Source organism: Brachypodium distachyon, chromosome 4 (genome assembly GCF_000005505.3).
Source record: "Brachypodium distachyon strain Bd21 chromosome 4, Brachypodium_distachyon_v3.0, whole genome shotgun sequence".
Classification (NCBI taxonomy): domain Eukaryota; kingdom Viridiplantae; phylum Streptophyta; class Magnoliopsida; order Poales; family Poaceae; genus Brachypodium; species Brachypodium distachyon.
Genome location: NC_016134.3, coordinates 44,685,830 through 44,708,742, shown reverse-complemented (window position 1 = coordinate 44,708,742; position 22,913 = coordinate 44,685,830). Strand labels below are relative to the sequence as shown.

At 43.8% G+C, this 22,913-nt stretch overlaps 3 protein-coding genes and 1 pseudogene across 8 annotated transcripts; 2 read left to right on the top strand and 2 right to left on the bottom strand.

Moving 5' to 3' along the window:
- Positions 1 to 7,190: 7,190 nt before the first annotated feature.
- On the bottom strand, positions 7,191 to 8,318 carry LOC100828425 (annotated as a pseudogene).
- A 256-nt stretch (positions 8,319 to 8,574) lies between these two features.
- LOC100836707 lies at positions 8,575 to 12,754 on the top strand. Of its 2 annotated transcripts, XR_002960446.1 has the most exons (3): positions 8,575 to 9,075; positions 11,998 to 12,385; positions 12,513 to 12,754. XR_002960446.1 is itself a non-coding variant. In XM_003578744.4 (2 exons), exons 1-2 carry the CDS (start codon positions 8,666 to 8,668, stop codon positions 11,999 to 12,001), a joined length of 414 nt encoding a protein of 137 aa, XP_003578792.1. In that variant the 5' UTR covers positions 8,575 to 8,665; the 3' UTR covers positions 12,002 to 12,410. The 2 variants fall into 2 exon arrangements, 1 of the variants encoding a protein (XP_003578792.1); XM_003578744.4 differs by lacking the exon at positions 12,513 to 12,754 and having other exon boundaries at positions 11,998 to 12,410.
- Positions 9,630 to 11,977, bottom strand: LOC104584754 (MADS-box transcription factor 33). Its single transcript, NM_001302870.1, has 6 exons — positions 11,796 to 11,977; positions 11,628 to 11,706; positions 11,242 to 11,303; positions 11,057 to 11,156; positions 10,935 to 10,976; positions 9,630 to 9,731 (listed from the first exon to the last, which is right to left on the bottom strand). The coding sequence occupies exons 1-6, from the start codon at positions 11,975 to 11,977 to the stop codon at positions 9,630 to 9,632; spliced, it is 567 nt and encodes a 188-aa protein (NP_001289799.1).
- A 4,403-nt stretch (positions 12,755 to 17,157) lies between the features above and the next one.
- Positions 17,158 to 22,292, top strand: MADS2 (MADS-box transcription factor 13-like). Of its 5 annotated transcripts, none has more exon segments than NM_001302869.1 (8): positions 17,158 to 17,423; positions 18,592 to 18,793; positions 20,722 to 20,806; positions 21,036 to 21,100; positions 21,242 to 21,341; positions 21,463 to 21,504; positions 21,616 to 21,663; positions 21,777 to 22,292. In NM_001302869.1, coding segments are annotated over 7 exon segments (762 nt in total). In that variant the 5' UTR covers positions 17,158 to 17,423; positions 18,592 to 18,611; the 3' UTR covers positions 22,017 to 22,292.
- The last annotated feature ends 621 nt before the right edge of the window (positions 22,293 to 22,913 follow it).

Genomic DNA, 22,913 nt, shown 5'->3' with positions numbered 1-22,913 from the left:
CAGGTGATCCAGATCATGATTGATTAGAACCACAACCCCTTCAGTGTACATCATCTCATTTTTAAAAATCCTCCGATTCCTTTCTTTCCATATGTTCCAAATCGAATAGGCCGCAACAGAGATAGCAAAATTATGACCATTCAGACATCCATCTCTCTTCTCATCCTTCTCCACCATCCCCTGATACTGGCAGCTAAGGAAGCAACATCAAAGGCCTTCTTGCTTCTTTGTCTCATCGAGAGCCAGACCTGCTTCGCAAAAGTGCAGCGGAAAGCAAGATGGAATGCCGATTCCAGAACCTGGTCGCAGAAACAGCAGTGGTCATGATGTGGCCACCCACGAGCCGCCAGTCGATCTGCTGTCCATAATCTGTTCAATAGGAGGAGCCACAAAAAGAATTTGATTTTTCCCTCCACTTTGATCTTCCAAATCATCCCGATCTCAGGTTTGCGAATCCTCCCAATAAACTGCACCGAATAGGCTGAGCTGGCGGAATAGTTTCCACTAGGTGAGACAGTCCATGAAATCGAATCAGGCAATGGAGAAAGCTGGATACTAGAAAGCTCGCTCCAGAGATTAATAAAGGAGGCAAGATCAGGAGCCGAGTTAATCCTGTGCAAACCACGCATCCATCTACCATCAGTCAGAGCATCACAAACAGACAAATTCTTCCTTCTCGAAAGAGAAAAAAGGCTAGGCGCCAAGTCCTGAGGGGATTGCCCATTGAGCCATCTGTCTTTCCAAAAGGAGGAGTCCTTTCCATTCCCAATCTGAATAGATGTACAAGCCGCGAAAAGGCCATTGTCAGTGTCATTACAAGGCGGCAGCAAACATTTCCAAGGTCTTTCCTCATGCTGCCATCGGAGCCAAAGCCACCTGAGCCTAAGAGCTCTACTGAATTTGATGAGGTCCTTAACTCCCAGTCCACCAAAGATTTTAGGAGAGCAAACAGTGTGCCAATTGACCAAGCACTTGCCACCACTAGCAGTTTCTTCACCGGTCCAAAGGAAACCTCGACGAATTTTATCCATCTTCTTCAGTGCCCAAACCGAAGGGCAAACGATGAGAGAAAATAGGTTGTCAAGGATGAGAGTACCGAATTAACCAGGACAAGACGGCTAGCCCGGGACATAAGCTTTCCCTTCCAAGGCTTCAATCTGCTTGCCATTTTATCAATTAGAGGCTGAAACTCGATTCTGCGAGGTCTCTGGAAGCTCAAAGGGAGGCCCAAATAACGACAGGGGAGGGAAGCGATTGATCCTCCAAAATTTGCAAGGATCTCCTAAACATTAATACCATCACATCCAATCGGATAAGCCACACACTTTTGCAAATTAATTTTAAGTCCAGAAATATCCCAAATAAGTTCAGAATTCTGATTGCCGCTTCAATATCACTTTTGACAGGGTTTAGAAAAATTGCCGCATCATCCGCATAAAGGCTGCATCTCATGGAAATATAAGACTGCCCAAGGGGGGAAATGATTCCCAACTGAGACGCCCGAGCAAACAAACGGTGAAGAGGTTCCATTGCCAAAATAAAGAGCATAGGCGCCAGCGGGTCCCCCTGCCTCAAACCCCTCTTATGAACAAACGGGGAACCTGGCTGGCCATTGAGAAGAACTCTGGAGGAAGCAGAGGCAAGCAGCAACGAGATCAGGTCGGTCCACCTAGAATCAAAGCCCAGTCCTTGCAGCACTTCAATCAGATAATCCCATCGCACAGAATCAAATGCCTTAGCAATGTCTAACTTCAAGAAAACGATAGGCTTCTTCAAGGTCTTAGCTTTTTTTATCACATTCTGCACATATATAAAATTCTCTTGAATAGATTGACCCTTGATGAAAGCACTCTGGGAAATCGACACTAGCTGAGGTAGCTCCAGAGCAAGCCGAGAAGCCAACATCTTCCCCATAAGCTTTGCAATGCTGTGATTAGACTGACTGGTCGGAAATCATTTACCGAGGCAGTCCCCTCTTTCTTGGGGATTAACACAATTTGAGCCGAATTAAGCAAATTCCAGTTCCATCCTTGCATACGCATCAGCTGATTAAGAGCATCCAAAAGATCGACATGAATGATGTCCCAGCAAGATTTGAAAAACGCTCCAATAAAACCATCAGGACCCGGAGCCTTCTCCCCATGAATATCATTAATGGCCTTCTTTAATTCCGTCAATGAGAACGGCAGAGAAAGATGCTGAAGATTCGGCGCCTCACCCAAATTACGCAAGAAGTTTCTGTTCAGCCCAAGCGTTCGAGGAGACACCGCACCCATAAGAAGTTTCTTGCTCTCGGTGACCTCGCTGAGCATGACGCCCTTTGCCGCCGTCAGCTCTTTCTCCTGCACCCAATCCCCGTAGAGCCTGACGCCCACCAGATGTTTCATAGGAGCCGTGGCCACATTCGGCATCGCCTTCTCCGGTTCAGGGCCACCCGGTTGCCGTCTTTCCCGTCGCGCCTCACGTTTTCCGGGTTCGCTGACAGATCGGACATCAACTCATGCCTGGCACGGCACCCCTCGGCGTGGTGCACCACGGTAGCCATGGGAACCTCCACCTGACGGCGCCGCCGCCCCACCGAAGGACACGACTGTCGTCCGAACCAAAAGATGGCATATGCGGTGAGGGACCTCCTACGTCGGGTTTCCTACGAGCCACAGAAACACCGTCGGAGCGTCTACTCGACATGATTTCCTGGTTTCTTCCAATATCTCAAATTTTTCATTGGATTGTGAGCTATAGATGAAGAGTCAAGTATGGGCGATATATCGATATAGGCATCGCCATATATTGTATAGGCCATTACTGATATCAAATTTCATTATTTATAGGCCAGCTGATTGCTTAGCTCCTCAGATATGCATGATATACTTATATGGTATAAGATGCGTGACCCAACCGATAGAATGATAGATAGCATATGATGCATGAGCCAACCCACTGGAATCAAGGGATCTCTAGTTATCCACTGGCCCGTACGATCAACACTATTTCAAAATACGAAAAAGTTGTTGGATCAGTTTCAAGATGCATACATGCAACGCGTGGTGGAAAAATCAGAGTACATGCATGTGCGATCAACGGGTGGAGCACGGAGTGGAAGTGACGAGTATTTCATCGTGACTGAATTATTTGTCAATGCAGAGCAAAGGCAGATGGTCTGCACTATGGAAACCGCCGAGGAGAGTCTTGAATGGCTTATAAGAAAATATAATGCCAAGTATGCAGCTTAGATTAATTATCCTTCATCCTTGGCTTTTTTTTTTGCGACAACTTTTCTATGAGTAAGTTTTTGTTGTCTCCGGTCTTCAGCATTCAAGACTTACTATCTTTTATTGGATCCTAACAACAAGTGGAGTAACTATGTATTAGATCCTGTCAAGAATGACTGTCCCCCTTTGGATGTAAATGCCCATCTGTAAATTTGCAGTTGTCATTTGGTGCCATTTGTTTTTTTTTGACAATTTTTATGTTGAGCATTTGAAGATTTTTTTTTATTCTGTTGTTTTTTTGCATTAGTTACTCATGTGTTTGCTACAGGTTGTTCGTTCATGCACAAGGGATGCATCTGATGAAGAAGATGAAACTCTTAAGCAGATGGTGTTTTGCCAACATATAAACTCGGCCGAACTCCAAACAAACTAAGATTACGCCCTCAGAAAAATTCGTTCCGTGGCACATTTGTTGTTAGTCAGAATTTCTTGTATACTAGTTAGGCAACTAGTCCGATGTAGTCAAGCTGGACGGATGAGAGAGGCTCAGAGCCCTGTTGTTCATTTCGGTGACCTCGCTGAGAAGGACACCTTGCCCGTCAGACTCTGCTCGTTGGCCTGCACGCCATTCCTATCAAGCCTGACGCTCACTGGTTTCTTCGTCGTCGCGGCCACGTCCGGCCTTGCCTTCTCCCGGTTCAACGCCACCCAGTAGTCATCTCAAGGACAGGGTCGTAGTAGCACGGGCAGTGAGGCGCCTCCTCTGTCGGGTTTGCCGCAAACGGTACCAACTTCGTGGGAGCGTCTACTTGACGTAATGTTTTGGTTTCTTCCAATATCTCAACACTTTAATGGCTTGTGCGGGGTGTGGTGTCATGTCAATGTCACGGTTATGGGCCAGCCCACAACGACAACTGAAGTGAAGACCTGGAGCAACAAGTGATAGTCCAGCCTGTTAATTATGTGCCAGGTGCTTGAGGCCTGGCTGCGTCCAGCTGCAGAGGTTTTGCCAGGTTCATCGATAAACTGACTTGCAGTCTGAGCTACTTTCCTCCTCCGTTGCTCTTCTTCCTCAAATCTGCTTGTAACTGAATCTGAACCAAGAGTTGCAGATCTGAACCTATTTGGTGTGTTGCCACTAGGTCTGATCGTAACATTTGGTATACAGAGCCACCGATCTTCGGATCTTACCATCAAATCCATAACAAAAAAAAAATCCCCCCAAAAAAAGAGGAGCTCTTCAATTTGCAAATCGGCTTCGATTTCGCGAATTGGGTGGCGTTTTGAGTTGTGGAGGAGACCGGGTTGGGATCTCCCGTAGAATCCCCGATCTCGCTTGCAGCTTGTGGCGGCGGTGTGGTGCCTGCACGACGAACGCGGCATCGGTGGAGACAACAACGGCGGCGGTGTCTTGTTCGGCCACGACTTCGACGACGATCGACGGTTGCCTGCACGCCCTTAGGTGCCGGTGGTGAAATTCCGGTCGATCGGTTGAGGTGGTGTGCTTCAGGCGGTGGCATCGGTCCGATTGGCAGAGGAAAGGCTTGCCCTAGTACTCGTCGGATCAGACGGCGGTAGACCTTGGTGTTTTGAAGCTTCGACATCACGGCGCGTGGACCTCGTCCTCCTACGCTGACATCGCGCATGAATGCCATTGAGGACCAAGTTACTGCAACGACAATGACAGTGGCGGACTTGGAAGCTACTCTCAAGACCATCGCTCTAAATCTCCAGAACACCACTGTGACTCTCAACAAAACCAACGAGAGTCTCAACAAGACATCTGTGAACTATTATCGATGGCTATCGCCGCATATCGTGTCCATCTTGTAGTCCATCACCTGTATATAGATGCATGATATGCTATGTAGGCCAACTGATTGCCTAGCTTCTCATACAGGAGTATCGCATAAAATGCATGACACAGCCGACAGAAAACTTATGATGCGTGACCCAATTAACGGACTGAAATCAAGGGAGCTCTAGTTATCAACTGGCCGGTGGCGATCAACTGATCAGCACTAGCACGGAAATTGGAGTAGTTGTTATATCAGTTTCAGGCATTATGCAGGCATGATGATGCGGGCGCGTATGGGGGAAAACAGAGTAATTTTATAGCATGCACCACTGCAGTGCGGCTTTCCTTACGTTGGGCAGCGAACTCTGATCCGATCGGCAGCCGCGTGTGTCTGGGTGCTACTGAGACTGCTGTACTGTTTGTTTGCGAATTTATTTATGGGGGAGAAGCGGTCGTGTTATTGATTGACAAATAAACATGATTAGTGGACTTCTCTCTGAATTTTTGCTCGACACTGTTTGCTTGCGCAAGAACGATGAGAAACAAGGCTGAATTTAGACGCTTTGGATTAATTGTTTTCCTCTCATAGACCTCACACTGCGCATGAAACCCTTTGCCGCCGTCAATTCCTCCACGCCATTCCCATCAAATTCTGTGAAGTACATATCAACGGAAGCCCAATCAAGATTTATCCCGGTAACGAAGTTGAACGGGACATCATCCGCCGCAGTGGCGGGCACCTCGGCCTTCCTGCAAATTGAATCGACCAATTGAGCATGACGACCGCCGGCATTGGCTCGCTAATGACATTGTAAGCGCCTTCGAAGGACTCTGGCTTGGTGGAGATATGCATCCGCCGCACAGACGATGGCCGGCGCGGATGTCAATGACAACGCCAACGGCGCACGTCCCGGCCACGGCCCACCACTCGTTGAAAGCGTCCATGGCCGTCGTCCCAACAAGAGGATCGTGGTAGCACGAGCAGTGAGGCGCCTCCTCCGTTGGGTTCGCTTTGAACCGCAGTGCCGCTCTCGGAGCAATTGCTCGACATAATTTCTTGGTTTTTTCCAATATCTTCTAAATTGTTGTCGAAATATTACATGTATCTAGACGTTTTTTAAAAATAGATACATCCATATTTGAGCAAATTTGAGTCAAGAATTTGAGATCAGAGAAAGTATTTTTTTAGTGGCGTGTGAAGTGTTAGTGATTGATCGATTGGCATTGGGTCATATCGTGTATCCATCTTGTGATCCATTATCCATAGCAAATTTAGTTTATTTATAGGCAATCTGATTGCTCAGCCCAGGTAAGATATGCATGACCCAACCGATCAATAGCATATCATGCGTGACCCAATTGACTAAAAATGAGCTAGTTATCTACTGGCTGGTGTCAAAAAATTCGAAAAGTTGTTGGATCAATCTGACGTGGATGGGTATTTCGGGTCTGAGAGTTGACGTGGCAACGTACGTGACATATGACAGGTGGATCCCACTTGTCAAAAATACCATCAAATGCCCTAGTCTATCCGATTTGGGTTTTGTAAGTGCTTCAAAGATCTTTTTTTCAGATGTTTTTTTTCGCATCTGTTACTCATGTGTTTGCTACAGGCTGTGTGTTCATGCAGAAGGGATGTATTTTCAGGATGAAAATGAAAATGGTGTTTTGCCAACATAAAAAATCATCCGAACTCTAACAAAGACTATTTACGCACCCGACGGTGCTGCCGGCCCACCGGAGGACCTGGCCGTCCGAGACACCGGTGTAGGGCCCCCCTGCCTGCTCGCGTCCAAGTCTAGCCTTCTAGGTTCTGTGCTATTCCTGCGCTTGCTGGGCGCGTCAGCAACTAACATTGTCCGATAAGTTTGTCTCTCGTGGAGTACAATTTTAGGAAACAAACTTCTCTGCGAAACAAACACTTCTCACAACTCATAGCAGATGCTCGACAGTCGTGGCACAACGAACACTATAACAATTTCTTCTTTAAAAAGCAAACGAATAAGGCAACAGCCATGAACATATATACATATGCTGAATTACTCCTTTCAATCCTAAATTGTTGTCGAAATATAACATGTATCTAAACGCTTTTTAAGAATAGATACATCAATATTTGAACAAATTTGAGACAATAATTTAGAATCGGAGTGAGTAGTTTTTACACAGAAAAAAAGGCACTACACTAAGCCGATGTAATCAAGCTCAACGGAGCCAAGCCAGAGCCTGCCGCTCCTCTCGGAGACCTCACTCAGCGTGACACCCTTGGCCGCCGTCAGTTCCTCCACCTGCACACCATTCCCATCAAGACGGACACCCACAAGGTGCTTTACAGGACCCATGCTGGCCATGTCCGGCCTGGCCTTCTCCTGGTTGAGGGCCACCCAATAGCCACCCTTGCCGTCCCGCCGCACGTTGTCCGGGTACCCCGACAGGTTGGCCATGAGTTCGTACTACCCCGCCTTGGCTCCTTGCAGGTAGTATCTGTGCGCCTGGCACGGCACCGTGTGCGCCACCACCACGTAGGTCCGGTCATGGCTGACGGCGACGCCGTTAGGGTATGGAAGGCCGTCCTTTAGCACGATGACTTGCTTCGTCCGGGCCTCGTATTTCAGAAGCCTCCCCGTCACGTCCGCGTTCATCATTATCTCCGTATTGAATCTGTGCATGCATGCCAGACTCAGATCGGATCGAATGTAAATTTAAGGAACATGCTTTTTTGAGGTTACTTTGTCTTTTTTTTTTGTATCGTACCTTCGTGGATATGTGAGGCTGCTGTCGGTGAAGTAGACGTCACTGGTGGCTTGGTCGACATCGATGCCGTTCACAAAGCGGAACGGGACGCCGTCGACGCCGGTGGCGAGCACATCCGCTTCCCCGCCGTCTGAGCCGATCCTCAAGAGGCCCTTGTAGGCGTCGGCGATGTAGAGATCGCCCGACTGACGGTGAAACGCGAGGCCTAGCGGACGCCCACAGATGCTCTCTGTCTCGTGGGACGGCGCCACGGGGACCGTGCATAAAGGGATCCTTCTGTAGTCTTCGTGGTGAGCAAAAGTTGTCCATCCGACGGCGCTGCCGCCCCAACGCAGGACGCGGCCGTCGGAGACGCCGACGTAGGGCCCCTTCCCTCGCGTGTCGAAAGCCAGGCTCTCGGCGCCGGTGACGCCGTTGGGAAGCGGTAGCCGGAAGCCATGCTCTGTCGGGTTCGTCTTGATCTCCGCCGCTGACGCGCTTGATGGAGCCAGGAAGATGGCCAGGAGGCCGACGAAGAGGACCAGCCATGTGCTCGTCGAACTGCGGCTGGCCATGATCGAGATTCAGAACGGCGGTTGTTTCGTCGTCAATGAAGTCTTGATGAGTTTGATCGAGCTTGGTGGGTTTCAGGGCAGGCGGTTCCCGGGAGATTAAAAAGGTGCGAGGGTTATGCAATTGCAATCGGGGTTTGAATTTGAACCAGACTGGTTATCGAATCGTTTGCTACGCCGGGGCGTTGACCGGTCAAGAGACTAGTGGATCAGGACCGTTGATTTCTAATCAGATGGATGTAAACGGCGTGCCGTTCTACGCCCAGTACTGTTCCCTTCCCAATCCTGTTCCCCTTTGGACTCGTCTCTGACTCTCTGTTTCCTCGTGCTCTGCTCCAGCTCCAACTCTCATGGCGGCACAAATCCGAACTCCGGTTCCACTTCCACCCCTGCGCCCTAGCTCACTCCCGAGGCTCAGAGCTCTAGAGCTTACGGCCCCGTCCGGCATCCGCTCCCGCCGGTTTCAGGTCGCCTCTGCGGTCTCCGGAGGCGACAACAGCGGCGGGGGGCCACCGGCGGAGAAGGGGGATGGGAAGCCGCGCGGGGTTCCCTCCTTGCCGGCGCTGTCGGAGATCCGTTGGGGGGAGCTGCTCGTGCCGGCCCCCGATAACGCTGCGGCCGTGGCGCTGACGGGCGCGCTGGTCTGGGCCGGCGCGTCGCTGCTGCTGCAGCTCGTGCTCATCTCCGCCTCCATCTTCGCCGCCGCCGTCAAGTACTCCTTCGTCGCCGCGCTCCTGCTCTTCGTACTCATCGCGCTCCTGTGAGTGTCTCATGTCCCCCTTCTCCTCCTCCTCCTCCGTCCCCTCTGCTCTTGCTCTGTCATCTTGTACCCTGTGCAATTTGCAGTGAACCATGTAGGGTAACAAGCACTGATTTTGAAATGTGAACAAATTGGCGTTAGGTCATGTTTTACTAATCCAACATGAAGCAAGAATTGGTGCGATACAAGGTCAGGGATAGGGTTGTAATTGTCTGCGTGAAATTTCTAATGGACCAGTGAAACTAGTTCACATGCTACAATCATTCACATTGTATTATGGTTAAAACTTGATTTAGAAGGCTAGCATATGAAGTCCGGTCCCCATGTCCTCTATGCTGGTTTACCATGTTATGGCATGCAAGAAACTTTTCCAGTTACTTGGATTGGAAAATAATACATGATACACCTTCATTCAGAAGGACCACCAGAATACATTACAGTTTAATTTGATACGGGTTAAAAATATTCAGTTCTGCTTGCACTCTGAGTGACAGAATATAGATAAACATTTTCTGGAGACACACCAAATGACGATGGCTTGGGTAGTTATCAAACTAGATTGAGAATAAACCGTTTCCATTGGTAAATGGATGTGTTGAATATGGAGATCCAAGAAAGACTGAGTGCATATTCATGAGTTCATTCTGTTCTTTCACCTGCACAATGGAAATCAAAAAGATGATGAACCTACCATATCATCAGCATTTGTACACGTATTTACAGGAATATTAGGGGAGGACCCTACTGAATATTCTGTACGTGTACAATAAAACTATTCAGTGTCGTGTAAATTTTAGCTGATAAGTATCAGAATATATATTTCCGTAGTATTTCTTATAACATTGATTAAATATACATAGTCCAGCCAAAAAAGTGCAATAGCTATACAAACTATAAAACTGAATTTTAAAGGTTCTGTTCTATACTGGAAAAACAACAAGACATAATTCTAAGATTGTTTTACCAATGTAGGACTGTGCTTTGCAGTAAGAACTTTATTCATACATTATGTGCTTTGGAGGAAAATATCATAGTATAACAGCTGTGTCACATCTCTAAACAGGGAGAAGTGCTAATATGATCCCTAAACTTCTGTCATTGGGTGTTAAGTACAAACCAGAAACTCATTTTTTGAGGGAGAGAGAATAACCCCTTTGGTTCTAATCTGATTATCCACTAGGCCATTTGTTAATCATTTTGATGAAATTCTAGTCGTGCATTTGTTTTGAAATACACTTGGGCTTGTAGCCTAGTGGTTAGCATGCTTATTAAGTGTGACAGCGCGTGCGAACATGGAGTGAGTAGGTCGTCTGCATGTGTGTTAACGTGACTATGGTATGCGTAGGTAGTCTGTGGCCGCCTTGTACTCTCGCAAAAAAAGGTTTAAAAATTCTATTCCGGATCTGACAGAGGTGGTAATATTGACTTTCCTACAAATTGAGGGTTTGTTTCCTTGCTGCTACCTTGAGAGGCTAAGGGGAATTTGCAATCAAACCTATATCTTCTTAGAGGCTAAATTTTCTATTTGACCCTCCCAAATAGTGTCAGGTATGCAAGGTCAAGCAACTAAAAAAAATACGAACCAATATTACGAAAGTTCATTAGCAATAAACGCTGAGTTTTAATAATACATTTTAACGTAACATTATATCACTCATAAGTTTGCAAATTGTTAAAATCTACCCATCCTTAGTTGATATAAGTATTATGATCTTCTGTTTCACATGACACTTCTTTGCTGCTATAGACTTTGATTTGCTTTATTTATTTTACTTGTGAAGAGACAAAACATACAATTAAATAAAAGGACCTTTGTGGAATAAGGACAAGGATATGAGACATCGAGATTCGAGACTGACCTTATTTTCAAGAAGTTGTATCTCTTGTTGCATAATCTGCATCTGATTGGAGGTATTTCATATTAGTTTATTGCACACTGAATGAATAAGAAGAACAAAAAAGTGGAGAACAGATGTCCTACCTTTGCGGATCGCATCTGAGAAATCCATTGCTCAAGACCTTTTTCTAGCTTGTGCAATTTATCTAGCGTCATGTCCCCTGCTCCTCCTCCATATGTGGACCTGCTTTGCTTCACTTATCACTAGGCTACTGCAATTCATTCTTAATGCAAGATATGTAACCATCCATGTTAAAGTGGAAGATTACCTTAGACTGTGCTGTAGGTGACCTATCTCTTCCCTTACCAATAAAATCTCAGGTTCTGCTACCTGTTATATGGTGCAAAAGTGCATCAGGTATCTTTGGTATCGACATCAAGGAACAAATCAGTTATTTAGTGTAAGAATAAAAATATGATGTTTCTTTACTTAACAATCCATCTCTTTTTCCAACAAAAGTGTGTACTGGACTACTGGTGTGCTCCTCTCAGTTGCGTCAAAATGTGAGCCACCCTGAGCCCTGTCTGGTGGCTCACTCGGATAGTTAATATGTTAGTTCCCACTTCCCACATATGAGTTTTTACTAGATACACCCCTTTCAAGTTGTTACAAATATTACAATGATTTCAAGCTTTACAAGGTAAATAGGTAGACCTGGCTTTGTAGAGCTCTGTTTTGCATTTGGCTTCCTACCACATCACTCTGGTACCTCCCAATCAAGCTTTGCATGTTTCTTGCATTTTGTGAACAAAAGGAAAACATCTCAGAGTTGAAGTCATAGACTTAGAAAATCACTATGTAGAATGGATTTTGGAAACGCACCCATTAGTTGCCAGTTCATGGAGTTTTCCCTGAGAGGAGAATATGATAACACCAACTTCAGCATCGCAAAGCACTGAGAGTTCCCTGGCCTTCTTGAGAAGCCCCTCTCGACGCTTGCAGAAGGTTACCCGTCTGTGGGCAGGGTTCTCAATTCGTCGCATCCGCACCTTCCCTCTGACCATGGTTTCCACTCTGCCTGCAGATAACCTTCAGCTTGGACTAGCCTTGAAGTTAGAGTGGTGGCACTAAAAGTCTTTGACTTTGTGCTCCTCTCAGATCAAACTACTGATGCAATGAAGTGGTCTGCCTTTTATATAGCAATCCAAGTATCCAACTTCAAAGGTTGAGTATGACCTCTGGCTAGTGTTGGTTTCATTGCTGCAGGCCACTTAAAAGCACTTTGCAGGTCATTTGTACATCTTTAGTCTGCTCTTGTAGATTCTCATAAATATTGTAAAGTATCATGCTTCTTGCTTATTTGCTCTGCAGTTAATTTAACTTATCTGGTCAGATTCTGATATAAGGACTTCTGCATTGTTTTGCCCACTAATAATGGGTCATCTTAAGCATATAAAGTTATATGTCAGCAGGTTTCATCGTTAATTTATTTGCTTATTTGCTCTGCAGTTAATTTAACTTATCTGGTCAGATTACTGCTGCATTGTTTTGCCCACTAATAATGGGTCATCTTAAGCATATAAAGTTATATGTCAGCAGGTTTCATCGTTAATTTATTCTGCAGTTTCCAGTGTAGGATTGACTCTTGGTCCTATTTGTGGGTTCCAACAAATTGATGTACTTCTGGACTAATAATCTAAGTCACAGTCTGAGAGTATTTGTAGAAATCTAGGTTTCAAGTACATCTCCTGTGTATTATACCACTTTTGGGACCTGTGTGCTGTGTCTAGATCAGGCGTTGTAAAACAATTGTGAATGTTTGGATCTAGGAATCATTTTTATGCTATGCCTCTTCTGACCACTGGTATTTATTTGTAAGGTCTTTGATGTGTCCTTTGGCACTGCTGTATTATACTTGTTTTGGTTCTTGCATTTCTCGATCTTTTTTGCTCAATAATTTGATCCAATCGAGTCAAAGTTTTGAAGTTCTTACTGAAAAGTATGTACAATTATTGTGATCAATCTGGCCATATTCTACCAGTGCCTTGACATTCTTGTAGAAGCAATTACTTGGCATAATTGAAGGACATATACCAGGCGGCCATTGGATAATTTCTAACCAACATAAATTGTATCTTTTCTGGAAAATATGTTGTGTTCAGCTGGGGCTCTAAAAACAAGTTCCTCCACTGTTTCAGTTAATCATGTTTCATGGCAACAAAGCTCTGCATGTCATCATGCTGGGATCTTGAGTTGACCAACAGAACTCTGGTTTGATAAGGGGAATTACCTGTTTGATTTCCAGAACTTGCCACCTGGTGACAGGAATTGTAATGTGGAAAAGTAATAATAGGGAAATGTTTGTGGTGGCCTGCTAGGAATGTGTTACCTACTCTCGTTGAAAGTATGCAGGCAACATTTCTAGCATATAGAAGGAATACATATACTGAATAAGCTACTGCAGTTTTGGATTGGAAGTATTTTAAACCATAATAACGGTACTGTAGCTTTCTCAGAAAAACTCTTAATATTTTTGGAGGCCAAGAATTTGTGTTAGTTTTAAGTGAAAAAACTTACAGATTCCCCGTTTATATGTTGCCATGAAATGTTTGACGTGGCTTGTGCGTGGAATAAAGTTCCAATGAATCAGATTCAGTTATTATTCCTTAAAAGGATGAAAAAGCCAAAAAGGTATTGGTTTTTTTACTGAACTATTATAGGTGGCCCTCTTAATTATTACTGGAATATTTTGGAGCTCTGCTGGCTTGTTCTCCCTTTTTAAAGCGGCGTTGGTTTTACCTACCACTGAAGGAAAATAATTTCCATGTGTTGTAAATGTAATGGATACAGTAAAATTAGGTTGTTGCATCTTATTAGATTTAAGCCGGTAAAATTAAGGGCTAAATTCTTTGTCTAGCTTATTTGCTTGTTGTTGCTATCTGTTCATGTCAAATATACTATGGTATCATCAAAGACAGTACTTTTTGACTTTTGAGCTCTAAGATTCTTTGGCGAGTACATGATGCTTGTGAGTCAAAGCAATTAACCAACAATTTGAATGGAATCTGAATTGGTTATCATAAGCAATATAATGGGCATCTTTCAGCTATGATGGCATTTTTGCTCGAGCAATTAGCTAGCATTGCTTAAAGGAGGTAGGGTGCAATGCCAATATGCCATCTAATTCTTTGGAATTCTATAACGAAGGGAACATCATTTGTCAGCAACACGTAGCAGAGTCAAAGATTTTAATTGATTGACGATTGCATGGAGAATCATAACATCTCATGCAACGTGTCCACAAGAATGTTTAATCTTGAGAATATGTTCTGGTTTGTTGCAGATTGTTGACAATGTTCTCGGTGCCAGCTGTGAGGCCCTGTTGACCTGATATTTGCCTTTGCATTTTGAGACACGTGTCCATATTTTGGCGCACCATGTTTTCTTCTCTCTAGATCATAATTAACATGTTGACTGTAGTTGGAATCATAATCATATCTTTTTTTCTGTGGAATCTCCTGCATGTGTTTGAACTTTGAACCTAGAAACTGGGAACTGGGAAGGCATAAATTTTATTACTATTTCACAGCCATATATGGAGCGGGTTTTAAATTTGACAGTGGTTGGAAGTTGAAACTCCACCAGAATGTCTGGATTTTGCAGCCAAGAATGACAGTATGATGTGGTCTGATCTGAGTTCTACCAGGACCGGTGCACACCTACTTGGACTACCAAGCTACGGCTACTCATATCCATGAGTGAGGTAAGTTTACCAGCAGCTTTACAGTACAGATGCATGGATCTCCCATCAGATGGGCGGCTCGTACAATATATGCCTCTGCTTTGTCTCCATCTCTTTGTTCTCAGCTGCATACAGTATGCAGTAGTAGTACTACCATGCAGATGCAGTGGTGCAACTCCCTCTGCTGGCCCTCGTCAGCATCGTCGACTGCTCTGTTAATATGCTTTGCAGCTAGCTGTTGTTGCTGATGGTGCGTCCAGTGTACGCATATACCTTCCCGTTTTGGGCCGGGTGCAATGCCATGGATAGGAGCTCCAGCCATTATGGTTAAGGGGGATTTGAAGGTACCAACCAGGGTACAGGACTACTGATACTTTTGGCGATGGTTTTAATTTTTCTTCCTGAGATCCGTACTCTGTCATTGCAGACCATTAGCTCACTTGGCCAATTCTGTTTTGGTCAAATTCGTCATTGCAGGCCATTAGCTCATTTGGTCCTCTCGTATCATGCACTGTGCTTTACTTTCCTCACTTGTGCGTCCAGCCTGTAGCCTTAGCTTAGTTAGCTAGGTCGTCGATCACATGGTTAATTTTGTGGCATGAGGAGTGTGGCATGCATGTGTGATGACTGTCTGACTGATGCGTACAATGCATGAACCATCAAGTAGATAAGATAGAACATTGGCGTGCAGGTACATGGGCAAAGAGAAAAGCTTTGGCTTAGCACCAGAGGGGTTGGCTGTGGGGTGCCTCTCGGCGCCTGCATAACCTAGCTATTCTCGGCAACAAGACGTTGACACCCCCTGCACTGTCCGTCCACTGCGCCATCGACCACGCCACCTCCTATACCACCTCTGGGCTCTGGCCCTTCTCGATCTCAACCATTATTCCCATTGGTGGGCGAGAGTAAAGCTAGCATGCCACCCATGCTGAATGCCTGAATTATTGATCCATCGTCCTTGGCACAAAGTGACTGAATCCTTGACTACCAATCAGCATCACGGTTTTGTTTATCACCTGCTAATAACCGTGTTTCTCCCATAAACAGGCTTTACCGAGCAAAATAAAAATAAAAATACCGAATTACATGTTTGAATCTTTTGAATTCAAAAGTTCGGTGTGTACAGAACTATAGATGAATAACTTAGAACCACCAGTTAAAATATATGTAGACATGGGTCCATCGGTACCACAGTAGTATCACTAGTCAGATTAGAAGTATCATCATCTCTAGAAATATTTTGAATTCAAAAATTTGTATTCAGCATGTATGATAAAAAAAAAGTAGGAATATGTAATAATACTGATAGTAAATGAAAAATTTATATGTGTAGCTTGTAACTTTGTGATCCCCTTCATTATGGGTTTGGGGGTTAAATTCTCGATCCTAATGTACAAAATTTCCTGGTTGTTGGCTTAGTTCAGACTGGACAGCAAGGCCATGGAAAAGCAAAGATCGATAATGATCTACCGTGCCTTTGACACGGATAGATCGTCCTGCATGCTGTCTAGCTAGTTGTTGTGTACCAACAAGATCATCAGTCAATGCTTAGCATCAGAAGGGACGGAGAAGAATAAGGGCCGGCCGTACGACTAGTAAGGATTGCATTTGACTAGCTGGACTGCATGCATGTGACTACCCCAGACCTAGCCTTCCCATGCCATGCCATGGTGGTCACTCTCTTACAGTGTTCTAACTTGCAAGTTTTTGTTCCATGTACGAACGTGTCGCGTCTCCTGTATATAGCTGCTAGCTGCATATATGCATGTGAATTGTGAAATGCACCAGGCAATTGGAACTATGAACTAGAGGATGGATGCATGTAACATGTATTTATATATAGATGGGCATGTGTGCATGGGTTGAATAGGAGTTTGTACGTGGTGATGATCCATTTTGTGTTAAGAGGGAACAGTGCTGCGCCTGTATGGTTTTCTGTGCATCCATCTCTTTCGTGCAATTCCCAATTAATTGCAAGATTTTGAAAATCCTCTTTAGCAAAATATTTCGGTAAACAGAGACTAGCGGCCCCAAGTTATGTCAAGACTCAAGAATCATGGGTTAATTTACATCTTCTCTCTTTGCTGGGAGCAAAGAAAATTGGCGAGTGATTTAATTCAGCACATGTGATAATGGATCATGGAACTACTAATACATGGGTAATGTATAGTGGCCTAATTTAGTTCCTAGCATGTTAACCGCCCGATACTGGAATTAGCAACACATGCATGTATATAACTGCACTTTCCAGCATTGGGCAAACAATTGTTCAGCGAACATGACAGGCCGTGTTGAGTTGAAACCTGAAAGACAACTTTACCTGTAATCCTGTATACAAACACGAGTTGGAGCTCCCGGTTTTCTGATTAATTTGCCCAATCGTAGAATCGGTAGCTGCATCATGCATGTATAAATGACTGTCAATAACACACATGAAAAAGAGGAAAAGGTGGCATGGTTAACAGAATATATAAAGATGTCGAAATAGCCAGAAATGGGTAAGCAAGGGAGGAAAGGCCAAGGCAACGGAGAAGACATTTCCGTGCAAGCCAGCAAGCGGTCTCTCTCATGAGCTCAGCAGGCGCTCTATCAGCTAGCTGTGACCCAGCTTCCTCCATCCTCTCCTCTCACCTTTAATTCCCTGCCTTCCCTTGGCTCCCATTAACTAGCTCAACCTCAGCTCGCTGCTGCTTTACCTCGCAGAGGAAAGGAGAGCCAAACTAGCAGTGGAGCTACCCTCCTGCTTTCATATCTTACTCCAAGGGAAGGTAAGGGAAAGGAGAGAGCTAGCTAGATCCATCGAAGAGATTAAGCTCCAAACCTTATCTCCTGTGAGCTTCTTTCTGCCTAGCCGAAAAGCAAATACTTCTTCGTTCTGATCTTGTGACTCTGCTGCTGTTTACATCGATCTTGCTGATTTGTATGTTCTCTCTTTGAGGAAATCGATGGATCGTTCCTCACCTGGCACTTGTTTTTTATCTTTCTGTGCTAGGCTGCTTCTAGCTAGCTATACTCCAGTATATAGTTCTTGCAAAGAGAAACCATGGGGGTTTTCTAGTTTGATGCTTGTTTTCTTTGAACTGGAACTTCCTCTTTGATCTTTCCAGGCTTATGTTTCTGGTTCTTGGATTCTTTCCCGGCCGGTGCTTATCTTGTTTTTCTTCCCTTTTCTTTTTGGAAGGTTTCGGTTTCTTGGCTTCCTCAGATTTCCATCTCTCTTCTTTTTTCTAGCAATAGCCGGATCTTTGATCTTGTACGGTACTTAGTACTAGCAGAACACGTATATTTGTACATCTTGGGAGTCCAATTCCTTAGTTTGCTAGATATGTCGTCAAAGGCTAGTTAGTTAAGAGAAATCTTAGCAACTTAAATTTCCTTGCTTTGTTTGATTTATTAGTTGCTTTCCTTTTTCCCTTTGAGGAAACTACATGTTCTTTGTTGCATCTTGCAGCTAGCTTATCCATACATCAACCCCCGGCCGGAAAGCAGCTTGTTCTAGATCGATTATTCCAATTATTTTCAAGAAACAGATCGAAGAAAGAACACTTTAATTTGTTCCTTACTTTTGCTAGATCTTATGTTCTCCTGCATAATTTTCCTAGAAACAAAAGCAAGTATCAAGCCCCTTGCATCCGTCAAATCATGGGATCGGATCGACCTTTTTTACTACACTTCTTCGAATTGGGCTGTCCATCAGTCAAATCATATGCATAGAAACTATTTCTCTCAACATTTTTTTTTGCAAACCCTACCCCAGTTATCTTCTCTCTTGTCTTCGTTCCAATCCATCCCGACCTGGCTTCCTTTTTCCTTTCGGTTAGATCGACTATATCAGATTTTTAATTAACTCACCTAGTCATGTCTGTCGTTAATTCGTGTAATTTTTGTGCTGAGTTAATGTTTTGATATGGATCTACCGTGTTTAATTTGGTTCAGTTGAGATCGAGGTAGTGGAGATGGGGAGGGGAAGGATTGAGATCAAGAGGATCGAGAACACCACTAGCCGGCAGGTGACCTTCTGCAAGCGCCGGAATGGCCTCCTCAAGAAGGCCTACGAGCTCTCCGTCCTCTGCGACGCCGAGGTCGCGCTCATCGTCTTCTCCAGCCGCGGCCGCCTCTACGAGTACTCCAACAACAGGTCTATACTCTGTACCTAGAGCTAGCCTAGATCTCATCTAGCTAGCTAGTTACTAGTTAGGTCTTGGTGAATTGATGGAGTGGTTTGTTGAGATTCCTAGGTATATATGTCATTTCATGCTCAGCACAGTTTACTCTTGTTGCTATTGCTTTGTTAATTCAAGGGCAAGCTAGCTAGCTGCTATTCATTTTTTTTTCTGACAGTGCTGAGTAGAAGTCTGCCTTTGTACTTTTGAGATTGTTGATGCTTAGAAATATTTAATCAAGAACCAGTACTACTTCATGCATGTTGAGGTGATAGTTTGCTTAACTTTAATTAAATAGATGCAATTATTTTGTTACTACTTGATAGAGTTATGAGCGAGAGAGGTCAATAATATATATAGGCCATATTACCCAAAGTTCATTTTGAGAACCCAAATGATTAATTAAGCTCAGTTTGGTGGGGCTTTTCATGCATGCATGGCCTAATAATTAACATCAGCTTATTAGTAATACTTATGCATGCCGTTCTAATTAAGCCATTTTAATTCAATGTTTGCCACCATGCATGTACCAAATTATAAATATCACACCAAGACATACGATCTTTTAGCAGTTGGTTGGTGTGATTGCACACTATTTCTTTTTTGACTGAATTGCACACAATTTATTGTCTACAGATCATGCATGATGCATCTGTAATTATCTTTCAGCAAGGAACCCCCTTCTCCATACGGTATATATGTATCATGCAATCAGAGATGAAAAAAATGGACTGTGCACAAAATGCACCGTGATTTGATTTTACCATGCATCTAACCAGTTAGTTGTCCAAAAGAAAAAGGCTGTTGATATATGATTCACCTAATTTTAGGTTATTTTAGGTCTCTCTCAATTAATCACCTTTGCTAATCTAGAGGGATGGATCAGATATATATCCATATACAATTTGTACCAAATAAACACAAAAGCATTTGCAGGATTGCACTCTCCTTTTCTGTCGCGCTCACACATAGTACTGACATGCCAATCGATACATACACATAGGCATATCGTCGTCATGTACGTTTTGTCGTCACATATATTTTATTCTCTCACATGCATGCACATCATATCATATCACTCCGGCCAACAACACAGCAGGCAACATCGTCTCTCTGCTAGCTTGAACTGAACTGAAGGGACCTTACATACAAACATGTACTATATGGACTAGCTAGCTAGCTGCATGCCTGGAGTTTCCTCTTCCTCGCTTCCCTCCCCTAGCTCCTCCCCAAGCCCCAAACCATATGCATGCAGCCGGCCCGTATAAAACTTTCATGTGTGTTATTTCCTCAGCTCATGCATGCATGCACGGTCTCCATATCATCTGTCATCTCATGCATTGCATCTCAAAAACTTGCACCGACTTAGAAACTGCATGCAGCTAGCTGCCAGTATTCGATCGCTGTGTGCTACCTCTTTGCTCCACTCCCATGCAAAGTACTAGTACTATTCAACATATATCGTGCTTTGATGCTTTGATCGATAGCGTCTCTAGCTCTCTCTAGATCTCTGCCTCTTGATCATTTCGTTCTTTTCTTGTTGTATGTTTCAGCACAGCAAGCTATCAGAGTCAAGACTCAAGCTGACACAGCAGCATATTGTTTGCACAGATTTATGCTGGAACTATTTAACCAGCAGAACACACTTGTTCATTCACAATTTTTCACATATATGCATTTAATTTTATACTGATACACGTACTAACGTACGCATGGTCATTTCATCCAAATTATTGATGGCTTTGTCTTTCTCTTGGTATGCCGGCCCTATTTCTATGTGAACACTAACCATGTCTTGTACACATGCATGCATATATCCATGTATCAACAGTCATTGCTGATCTGAGTACATTCGGCTGCCTGTCCTCACCCTTGTTTAATTATGAATGCCAATTCATTGCAGTGTCAAGGCTACAATTGACAGGTACAAGAAGGCGCATGCTTGCGGCTCAACCTCTGGGGCACCACTCATAGAGGTCAATGCTCAGGTAAATATTATAAAACCATATATCCATGCATATGCATGCATATATGGTTACCTTAATTAATTCATTTTCCTTTGCATGCATGCATGTGTAGTCAAATTTGCTGAGCATTCCAAGTCTTGCAACTAATTTGAAAGCCTAGCCGTCCCATTTATAAATGCATGCTTCTATGGCATATATGATATCCATCTCACTTCTTCATTTTGTTTCTTAATAATTTGTTTATCTGAAGCAATACTACCAGCAAGAAGCTGCCAAGTTGCGCCATCAGATCCAGATGCTGCAAAACACTAACAAGTAAGAGCATAAATATTGCACATGTGTACACATTTTTTATGTGTGCCCGTGACAAACCATATATATCTTGGTTGAAAACTACAGACCATCCGATCAATTGTTCGTTGATTTTTGTTTTTATTCTAACTCTCTTTTTTTAAGGCACTTGGTCGGTGATTCTGTCGGCAACCTGTCACTGAAGGAGCTGAAGCAGCTCGAAAGCCGGCTCGAGAAAGGCATTGCAAAGATCAGGGCCAGGAAGGTAAATTGAATTGGTCGTGTCCCATTATCAGAACAGTTCTTCAGTTTCTGAAACAATGGTGATATATAGATCCCTTAATCAATTATTGTTGACCCTTCTCTATTTGTACATTGTGTTTCAGAATGAGCTGCTGGCTGGCGAGATAAATTACATGGCCAAAAGGGTAATACTACATTATTACTAATACATGATGTGCCATACGTTTTCTTCATCTAATTAACCACTACTCCTAGCTTCATGCCTGCAATTAACATATATTTTGCCACAAGTGTAGGAGATGGAGCTTCAAAGTGACAACATGGACCTCAGGACCAAGGTACAGGTACAATAACTCCCAATTAATTTAAATCAACTTCAAGCTTTCCAAATTAAGCTAGAACAAATTAATATGACTCCATAAGCCTGCATCCGTTTTCTGATTGATCATTCCATCAGATTGCAGAGGGGGAGCAGCAGCTGCAGCAGGTGACAATAGCAAGGCCCGCAGCGGTGCCAGAGCTAAACCCTTTTGCCGCACTGGACATGAAGTGCTTCTTCCCCGCCAATCTCTTCGATGCAGCGGTGCAAGCGCAGGCGCAGGCCCAAGCTCAGGCTCAGGCGCAGGCATCGTTGCAGCTGAACCTCGGTTACCAGCTCGCGCCACCGGGTGCTGGCGACCAAACTCACCATTTCTAACCTGCACGACCTACCTGCAGATCCACAGACTGGCTGCAATATCTAGATGGAGCTGGCAGTGTTACCAGTACCGAATGTTCTTGTCAGTCCATCTAGCTACATTATATATAAGTGTGCTGCTTTTGTTGTTTGGACCTCTTAATTTGCTGATGTTGTAGAAACCAAACAAATTTGTCAGAAGTACTGCTAGCCTATATATGTTCTGACAAATTGCTACATCACTTTGATGAAATCCAGTAAAACATATTAATGTTGATCGTGTTTTATTCGGTGGTATATATTCCTCATTTCCATATTTCCGTTTCCTTTTCTTATCTTGAAACATGACCATGAGCTCGATTTTTTTTATCTGAGCAAAGAGCTCGATTTTGGCAATGATAATTCCTGCTATAATTGAGAACTTTTGGCATTGCATATAGCTTGTGGCATTCTTTTGAAATTATTACGCATGTGGGGCCTGGTTGACGACCTAATATAGTCATGTAGACATGCACCGGAATTAGTCATTGTATATGTGTAGGCCAAATTGGATAGCGGCCTCATGTTTAACTACAAATGAATGTAAGCAAACAGTAAGTTTCACTTGTTTTTTTTGGGATTCAAATTAACATTTCAGTTGAGTTTTATATCCGTGTTATCACAATTACCTTTTATCACATACATGTGCCACATTATAGTTTTACCCTATTTATTTAAATGCTACATGTGTAATTCAACCACCTTGTCGGTATTATGCATGCTTGGCGGCTAACTCAAATGCTACATTTGTACTGAAAAATAAGCATGGATTTTCTTAAACTATGAGAAAAAATTTATTATACATTATGATACAAATTCGAATGCATAAAGTTTGTGTATTATTTTTTTGCAATTTTAGGAATTTCATTTAATTAATAT